The sequence below is a fragment of the Leptosomus discolor genome, chromosome 8, assembly GCF_034619465.1.
Source record: "Leptosomus discolor isolate bLepDis1 chromosome 8, bLepDis1.hap2, whole genome shotgun sequence".
Lineage (NCBI taxonomy): Eukaryota > Metazoa > Chordata > Aves > Leptosomiformes > Leptosomidae > Leptosomus > Leptosomus discolor.
The window spans coordinates 49,109,774-49,119,590 of record NC_141398.1 but is presented as its reverse complement, the minus strand read 5'-3'; the positions used below and the strand labels follow the sequence as shown (position 1 = coordinate 49,119,590).

Below are 9,817 nucleotides of genomic sequence, written 5' to 3'. Positions count from 1 at the left end.
GAGAAGTGCTGACCTCTCCGCTTGGAAATAACATTTCTCTCCCATAATAGACAGTCTTGCCTCTATGAAACAGAACCTTTGACCTTTCTAACAGGAATAATGTCCTTGTCAAGGTGCTGGGTAATCATTATTGCCATGCCCATTTAGAGACAGTGTTGTCATTTGGCACTTGTAAACAGGGCAGCCACTCCTACCTCCCATTTCTATTGCTTAATGAGGAATATGCTAACACCTCTGCCAAGTAGTGAAGTCTCAAATACAATTTCAGTTACATGTGAATTATCAGTCAGTCTTGGTATCGAAATAGCTCATGTTGTGGGTGCAATGTTTGCCTGCCTTCCTGTAAGTGGAAGGCCTGTGGAGTGGGAGTTTTCTAACAGTCAAATATAACTCTTTTATATGCCTTTATTTGCATTAGGTCTTTGATTGACTCCATCCACCGAGCTGTTTTCTCTTGCCTCTGTTCATTAATTTTGTGAGTAAGGTTCATTGGCACAGTCAAATCATCACTATGCCGCTGTTTCTCTGTTGGCTTTCTCTGGACTTTTGTCCAGGCTGAGCCCCCTCTTAACAGTCCTACTGAAACTGGGGATGCTTCGAGGTTTTTTCCATTGATTACTTAAAGCTTAAAAAAATACTCTGGTTATTTCTTAGGTGGCTGCTCTCTGCTTTGAAGTAGAATATGAACAATATTTAGGAAATGGCTCTGCACTGCCAGCAGCACTGGCTGTGGCAGGAGCAGCCCTCTCACAGCACTGTGCTTTGGCTTGGGAAGCAGGGGGCGGGTCAGGCTGCAGAGAGAGTTCCTACTCACTGCTCCACTGCAGAATCTGTTCCAATCCTTTTTTTCCTTTTTCTTTTTGACTGGGAGTATAATATTAATCCTATAAGCACTGGGAGTGTTCCTGCTCCAAATCCCTTTCTGCTGTTCTCTTTTTTTTTTTTCAAGTGTGAGATGTATATGGGTTCAGGTTTTTTAAGGGTTGAGAAGATTTTTTTCACGGTGCAAAAAGTCAGATAGTTTGTGGAATGACCCTTAGCGTTACACAATTATTTCAAACTATGCATAAATAAATAATAAAGCCAGTTGTAATTTTTTTACTGAAAAGCTATTTGGTTAAAGTCAAAATATTTCCAAGGAACCAAATGGTCTTCATAAACTCTTGTAGTTAAGCGTTTTTCCATGTGAGAAGAATATTTCAATGTTTTGGTACTTTTTCAAGCAAAAAGCTTATATACTAGTTTAAATATACCCCAGTAAGCTAATTAAAAGAAAAGAAAAAGTCTTGGCAAAAAAAGGTAATTAAAACAAGACATTTCAAAACTATCAAAATGGATATTTGAATAGATCCAAGCCAAAATGTATGGTCTCAGCTGCATTTTTCAGGAAAAAAAAAAGGAAGAATTGTGCTATTAATTGGTTTTTGGAGAACAGTAAAATACGCCTTTAATGCTATGGTTTTGTATTTCCAAACAGACTCAAGGAGATGTATGTCTGACCATGTTACTGAGTGGATGTTGCCATGGAAGGGGTGAAAACCATGTAATGTTTTTCCTCTTTCTGCTGAAGAGGATCTCTAGCAGTTGGGATTCAAGCTGCTAGCTGTTGTGCTGGTGGGCATTTCAGAAGATTGCTGAGGTTGGCCCAGGACATCAGTAGAGTAACAGCTGTTTTAGCTGCACAGCGACTTCCTCTACCTGCAGAAACATAGTGGACTGGTGATACTTTTCTGCTTTTGTATAGTAGATCTCTGGTGTCTGTGTAGAGCCAGGTATATGAGTTTATTAGTGTATATACAGTATGTAGATAATTTTGGGGAGTGTTGGATCACAATTTATTTGCACCGGTTATGGTTATGAAGGTAGTTCTCTCTTGTGTGGAAATGAATTGTATTATACCACAGCTTACTGTTATGTATTGATATCAAATGTGTTAATTTCATTATTACCTAGCAGTTTAACTAATAATTATAACAAATATTGATGAGAGAAGTCTGTTCCCAACCTCTCTGTGGCTGCATCTGCAATAGGTTTCTAAATCCCTTTGATATCCTCATTTTCTCTAGAAATTGAGGGCCACACCCAGGAACTGCCTTCCATTTTTTGTCAAATGTTATGTCACAGTGACACCATTGCTCAACTTGCAGGCAGTTTCCTGTGGGTTATGGTGCCCTGTGAGACATAAACTAAAAACTTTTTTGAGAACTGTAGTTGTTTTTCTTCTTCTGCTCTGGAAAAACAAAAAAACCCAGAACCACCTAATTTCTTACATTTCCATTCTTGTTAACAACTTCTGCCATTAGAATTGCCTTTAAAGTTGTTTCTTTCCTCAGACTTTGCTTTTGAGGCATTGAAGAATGGTTTTACAGATACCCTGCTGTTTCAAACATTTACTCTACACTTGAAAAATACCAAACTATGAGTTTGGTTTGTTGGTTTGGTTTGTTTTTTGGTGTTTTTTTTTTTTTTTTTTAAATAAGAAGGAAATGGCTGAGTAACGATGGGCTGGAGACAGTGCTTCTTAAAGACAATCTATCCACCCCACAGTGAATCTCAGTGAAAAACTTTTTTACATCACCTCCTGATTTTATTCTCTGTTTTCATAGTCTCTTTGCTCTTCCTGTAGGTACTTAACCAAACAAGAAATTTCTCTGCTATGGGCCTCCTTGTCCTTGTTTGTGTTGCAGTGAAGCTGTTACCTTCATCTGTACTCAGAATATAGATCATCTCTCTCTAAGCAAGATCTGGTGGGGCAGGGAGGGATCAGAGATTCCCTTGGCTGCAGATGGGCTTCTTTCCATGAGTACCTGTACTGAATCCCGTACTCCCTGCTAGCGTGGGACTGAAGTTTGGTCTTAACCCTCTCTCCTCTTCTGTCCCACAAGCTGGTAACAATTTAATTTGGTTTTCTGAGGAGGAAACATGTTGGCCACTGTAAAGCTACCTGTAGTGTGTATTGCAAAACCTTTGAGTATGCCCAAAGTCTGCCATTGCAGGTTGGTCCAGGACTTGTTGGGTTGCATTATATTGCCCTGAAGGCAAGTGATTAGGTGGCTGGCCCTTGGAATAAGGAATTAGAAGCTACTGGCATAAACTCCAATTTAAGATGGTGTTTTGAGTCGTAGGCTAAGGTGTGTCCTTGAGTATCCTGATCTCTTACATAAATCTTTGCTTGAGGCAGTTGGAGGTAATGTCGTGTTTCATCCCTCCTCTCCCTTGTCTTAACCCAGATTGCTGGGTTAAACTCCATACTGTCCTTTGTGCCTCATTTCCCACATTTCTGGATCAAAGACTGATGTCACAAGTTGGCTTTGCAACTTGAGCTTAGGAAGGAGAATAGCTATAGAGGAGGCAGCTCCTGGTTAACACGCAAATGTGCTTGATAGTTGGTGAAAAGGGCAAAGAAAGCATGAAAGGTAAATAGATTTACATTTAAATGAGCCGCATGCTGGAGGTTTTCCCTAATGTAAAAATCACTCTCTAAAAAAACTGTGAATGTGACAATACAAGTATTTTAGTCCAAACAAAATCCGTAACATTTCAACAGTAAGAGAAATAAAAATGTAAAGAAGACCAGCTAATTAGGGGCTTGATTCTGTGACCCCTCTTTGTGTTGGTGAGCACCGGTCTGCAAGAGAGTTTGCAATGGTGTGCAGGGACAGAGCCCAAGGCTTTCGTATGTGATGTGGTGGTGGGGATGTGTGGCACACACTCACACTTGCACTCAGTGAACAAAAAGAGCAAAAGACAGGTACAGTTATAGAGGCATACATTGGTGTGCCATCTCAGCCCACAGGTGTGAATGAGGTCTTTATAATGCAATAACCTTGGATTTTCTTTACCTTGTAAAACGGGAATTCTTAGGTTTCACAACAGAGGTAAAAGAAAAGGAGTTTCCACAAGGTGGAAAAGAAAAAGGGCATTTGCTTCCAAATCATAGGTTTCATGCTGTCATTCCTTCCTTTCATCTGTCCTTATTCTTATTGCTAGGATATGGCTTGATTGAGAGAGAGGTAGTTGTTAGCTAGTTTATTACACGTTATCAGTAGTTATTTAAAATTTTTCAGCTTCGGAGATAATTTGAACTGCTTTGGTCTCCTTTGCTGAAGTTTTTCTTAGAGTTCAGAAACACGATAGAACAAATAATTAAGATGAAAAACAAGCTGTACCATCCATAGGGGAATGAAAGTTTTAAATGAAATCCACCTTGTTACATTCTTTGTAGTGGTTTTGATGCAAGTATTTGCAGGATAGGTGCATATCCTTACTACGAATTGCCAGCGTGACTGTAATAGACATAAAATAATATTTTTTCAAAATATTTTGAAAAAGCATAAACTAGAGCAAAACAGCACAGCTCTATTTCATTAAAGTACATATATACTTGTTGTTAAAGTGTGATCTTTATATCAGCATCTTTGAAACATCTTATAAAAAAGTTTTTATCATAATTAGTTTGAACTATGTTCTCCCAAACGTTAAAAGAAGGACCCTTGCTGCAAGATTTTCTGCATTGAAATTATCTGAGCTGAAATATCTAATCACTATTGTGTGTTGCTCTTATGTGATGTGTTTGTGCTTTCAGAGGTTTTAACTTCTGTTCTGAAGATCAGGTTATAATTTCACATGCTTGGAGGATGATTCGCTACCATTCATCCATGTGAAAGAACAGTTGTGAATATTTTGTATTTCCTAACTGAATGAAGAAATACTCCATGTGAAACTAAAAGCCTGATTTCATTGTTACTTTAACAGTTGTTTTGTCTCTTGTGGTTTTCTGATAACATTTGAACATATTTTCCTTGAAAGAAGTTTGCAACATTCAATACTGTATATGTGATATCTACTGTACTGTTCTACATTTTTCACTTAGTTAAAGTAGGTCTTTTAGGGGTGTAAACTATTATCTTCTCCGCACTATTGCCTGGATAAACAAGCTATAGATTATTCAGTGTGTTTAAGACACAGTTACATACACATTCCAGATGTGTTGCAGAGAAGGTCAAAAGTCAAGCGTCTTCAACCATAGAGTCTACTGGAAATTGTGGGTTTTTTCCAAAGTTAATTTTAAATTCCACTTAATACAGAAGAGTCATATTCTATTTTTTCTTTATTGTTTAGCTTTACATTAATGCATTATATAGAAATAGATAATTTTGATCAGTTAATGATGCCTCTCAATCTTTCCATAGTTTTCTTGCCTAAAGGAAAAACTCACGTAGACTTAGTATATGTAGAATGTGTGCACAGGTGCACCACGGAAAAAAAATACTGTCAGTTTCCAATTATCCTATTCAGGAAGAGTATCTTAGATTTACATCACCAGTTGCATTACTTGAGGGGGGAAAAAAAGACAGGATCCCTGTTGGGTGTCCGTGTAGCTTATGCTGAGTAAATATTGACAAAGTAGTCTAAAGAGCAAACACTTTGACATTTGTAAGGTCCACTGGAAGGTCTTGTATATATTTATACAGCAAGAATGAGTACAGCATACCAATTTTCTTGAACTAGCTCCTGACATAATTCTGCATGGGCTTTCTTGTTGAGAAAGGTATGTTTAAATGTGAATGGGTCATTTGTTACACCCATAATGAATATCCTCCGATTGCTCTTAGTGAGTTGTTTCAAAAGGTTGTGTCACCTGCTTTTACCATCTCCTCTAAAATATGATATTACTGATAATGATGACTTTTAAAAAAATGTCATTTTTTGATTATTGTAACTGGGGATTTTTTTTTACTTTGTAGAAATTTTTGATGTTTGTTGTACTCTATATTTATTGAAGATTGAGTCTCAAAACTGTAATGAGCAAAAAATGCTTGCTTAATTTAAATTGTGAATCTGTCTGTTAAGAAATGCATTAGGGGTAGGAGAAGCATAAGACATATTAATTGACAGACAGGAACTGCTGTCTCTGAGGTTGATACAAGTAATTTATTACTTTAGAAATGAATGCCACCTCCAGAATGTGCTTCATTAATTTCAAATTTAGTTTTAATTTCAAGCTGTTGCCCCTTGAGAAGAATAAGGTGGCAAATTATGTTTGAAGAGCAGATTTTTTTCTTGCTCTGAAGAAACACTAAATTTTAACTGTTTAATTTTACAAATAAATACACTTCTTTGGCTGAAACAGTTAAGCAAAAGTACGATCAGCAGAAACTAACTTACATTTTCTTCTTTCCATAATAGCCTATGTTTCAGATGAACTAAAAGCAGCAGCACTGGTGGAAGAAGATGTGGAACCTGATGAAAATGCAGTTGATGGGGAGCCTTCAGCAAAATATGCATGTCCAGAGAAAGACTTCAGTAAGAACTGCCAAAGCTACCAAAACTCTCCAGCAGCTGAATTTTCTAGCCATGAAATGGACAGTGAGTCACATATCAGTGAGACAAGTGACCGCATGGCAGACTTTGAGAGCAGCTCTATTAAAAATGAGGAAGAAAGCAAGGAGGTTTCAATACCACTGGAAGACTCTACTGTATCTGATAGTTTAGAACAAATGAAAGCCGTATATAATAACTTCCTTTCCAATTCTTATTGGTCCAATCTCAATTTGAACCTTCACCAGCCAATTTCAGAAAAAAACAATGGTAGCAGCAGCAGTAGCAGCAGCAGCAGTAGCAGTTGTGGAAGTGGCAGCTTTGACTGGCACCAGACTGCTATGGCTAAAACACTGCAGCAAGTTTCTCAGAGCAGAATTCTTCCTGAACCAAGTCTTTTTAGCACAGTTCAATTGTACAGACAAAGCAGTAAGCTTTATGGCTCTATATTTACTGGAGCCAGTAAGTTCCGCTGTAAAGACTGCAGTGCTGCGTATGATACTTTAGTAGAATTAACAGTGCACATGAATGAAACGGGACATTATCGAGATGATAACCATGAAACTGATAACAATAACCCCAAAAGGTGGTCCAAACCTCGTAAACGTTCTTTGCTTGAAATGGAAGGGAAAGAAGATGCCCAGAAAGTATTGAAGTGTATGTACTGTGGTCATTCATTTGAATCCCTTCAGGATTTGAGTGTTCATATGATCAAAACAAAACACTACCAAAAAGTGCCTCTGAAGGAACCTGTTACACCTGTAGCAGCAAAAATTATCCCAGCCACAAGAAAGAAAGCATCACTGGAGCTTGAACTTCCAAGTTCTCCAGACTCCACAGGTGGGACACCAAAAGCAACAATCTCAGATACCAATGATGCACTTCAAAAGAATTCTAATCCTTACATTACGCCAAATAATCGCTACGGTCACCAGAATGGTGCTAGCTATGCCTGGCACTTTGAGGCGAGGAAATCTCAAATTTTGAAGTGCATGGAGTGTGGAAGTTCACATGACACCCTGCAGGAACTCACAGCTCACATGATGGTGACGGGACATTTTATTAAAGTCACTAACTCTGCCATGAAAAAAGGGAAGCCAATTATAGAAGCCCCAGCGACACCAACAATAACATCCTTAGTAGATGAGAAAGTACAGTCTGTACCACTAGCTGCCACCACTTTTACATCTCCTTCCAATACACCGTCTAGTGTTTCCCCTAAATTAAATGTTGAAATAAAAAAAGAAGTAGATAAAGAAAGAGGCGTTGCTGATGACAAAATGAAAGACAAAGAGAAGTCAAGTGAAGACGAGGAGAAGTACGATATCTCCTCAAAATACCATTACTTGACTGAAAATGACCTAGAAGAAAGCCCTAAGGGGGGATTAGATATATTGAAGTCTTTAGAAAACACAGTTACATCAGCTATAAACAAAGCCCAGAACGGCACGCCAAGCTGGGGTGGATACCCCAGCATTCATGCTGCCTATCAGCTGCCTAATATGATGAAGCTGTCATTGGGTTCATCTGGGAAGAATACACAATTAAAGCCTATGTTTGGAAACAATGAACTAGTATCACCAACTAAAAACCAGCCCTTGGTGTCTCCACCAAGCAGTCAGACCTCACCTGTGCCAAAAACAAACTTTCATGCCATGGAAGAATTGGTAAAGAAAGTCACTGAGAAGGTGGCTAAAGTGGAGGAAAAAATGAAAGAGCCTGAAGGAAAGCTTTCTCCAGTGAAGCGTGCGACACCTTCGCCATGCAGTAGTGAAGTCAGTGAACCCCTTAAGATAGAGTCCTCCAATGATGGTGGCTTTAAAAGCCAGCAGAACAGCCCAGTCCCTCAGAGAGATGGTTGCAAGGATAGTCCAAATGTAGAACCTGTGGAAAATGGGAAAGAGCCTGTTAAGTCCATTGTAAGTTCTTTAAGTAGCAGCACAGCTATCATTACTGATCACCCTCCTGAACAGCCATTTGTAAATCCATTAAGTGCACTGCAATCTGTCATGAATATTCACCTTGGGAAGGCAGCAAAGCCGTCTTTGCCTGCTTTGGATCCAATGAGCATGCTTTTTAAAATGAGCAACAGTTTGGCAGAAAAGGCTGCAGTGGCCACCCCACCTCTCCAGTCCAAAAAAACAGACCACTTAGACCGTTATTTTTATCATGTCAACAATGACCAACCCATAGATTTGACGAAAGGCAAGAGTGACAAAAGCTGCTCTTTGGGTTCAGCGCTTTTGTCATCCACATCGACATCTTCTGCATCTTCTTCATCTACAGTGACAACAGCAAAGACATCTGCAGTCGTGTCATTCATGTCAAACTCGCCGCTACGCGAGAATGCCTTGTCAGATATATCTGATATGCTGAAGAACCTGACAGAAAGTCACACATCAAAATCTTCCACACCTTCCAGCATATCTGAGAAATCTGACATTGATGGTACCACAATAGAGGAACCAGAAGAGAGTACACCAGCTCAGAAAAGGAAGGGACGTCAGTCTAACTGGAACCCTCAGCACTTGCTCATATTGCAGGCCCAGTTTGCAGCTAGTTTACGACAGACTTCAGAGGGGAAGTACATCATGTCAGACTTGAGCCCTCAAGAAAGAATGCACATTTCCAGGTTTACAGGACTTTCAATGACCACAATTAGCCACTGGCTAGCCAATGTGAAATACCAGCTTCGAAGGACGGGGGGAACTAAGTTCCTTAAAAATTTGGACACTGGGCACCCAGTGTTCTTTTGTAATGACTGTGCTTCACAGATCAGAACTCCTTCAACTTACATCAGTCATCTTGAATCGCATCTGGGTTTCAGGTTAAGAGACTTGTCCAAACTGTCCAGTGAACAGATTAACAATCAGATAGCACAAGCAAAGTCACCATCTGAAAAACTGGTGACGTCCTCTCCAGAGGAAGATATCGGAACTGCTTATCAGTGCAAACTTTGTAACAGGACTTTTGCAAGCAAGCATGCTGTTAAACTTCATCTTAGTAAAACACATGGGAAGTCACCAGAAGATCATCTTCTGTATGTTTCGGAGTTAGAGAAGCAGTAGCATTTGCTTTTGATTTAAATAACTGTAATTTGCTTTGAGGAAAACTGTCAAAGACGCCTTAAAGCTACTGTTTAGTTCTTGGCACATGTTCTTATTTTAACTCCAGAGTCGCTCTGGGCTGAACTGTTTTGTATAACTGTACAGTGTTTAAATAGAGGTGCATAATCAGCTGTTGTTACTGGTAAAATATGAAGGTTAAAATGCAGTGGTAAGTGTTTGGAACTTTGTGTAAATTGGATTTAGTTGCTGTGCATCCCTCTGATGCATCAAGCTGCATGCATTAACAGACAGTTTAATTAAGCATTTATAACTAATTCTGGTGCACTTTTTTCATGTGACCTAAGTGTGCTGGTATTTCTCACCCTGTAATCTTTAGCCCTCTGAGTACTTTGAAGCACTTTTGCATTAATTTGGTAAAAATGTATGGA

The 9,817-nt window shown here is 39.0% G+C and overlaps 1 protein-coding gene across 1 annotated transcript; it reads left to right on the top strand.

The window, feature by feature from the left end:
- Positions 1-6,197: 6,197 nt before the first annotated feature.
- TSHZ3 (teashirt zinc finger homeobox 3) lies at positions 6,198-9,389 on the top strand. The gene has a single exon (XM_009951261.2). The coding sequence runs from the start codon at positions 6,363-6,365 to the stop codon at positions 9,387-9,389; it is 3,027 nt and encodes a 1,008-aa protein (XP_009949563.1). The 5' UTR covers positions 6,198-6,362.
- Positions 9,390-9,817: the final 428 nt, after the last annotated feature.

What these genes read in the sequence shown, in the direction of transcription:
- TSHZ3 (XM_009951261.2), top strand. Translation starts at nt 6,363, where the DNA reads ATGGACAGTGAGTCACATATCAGTGAGACAAGTGACCGCATGGCAGAC.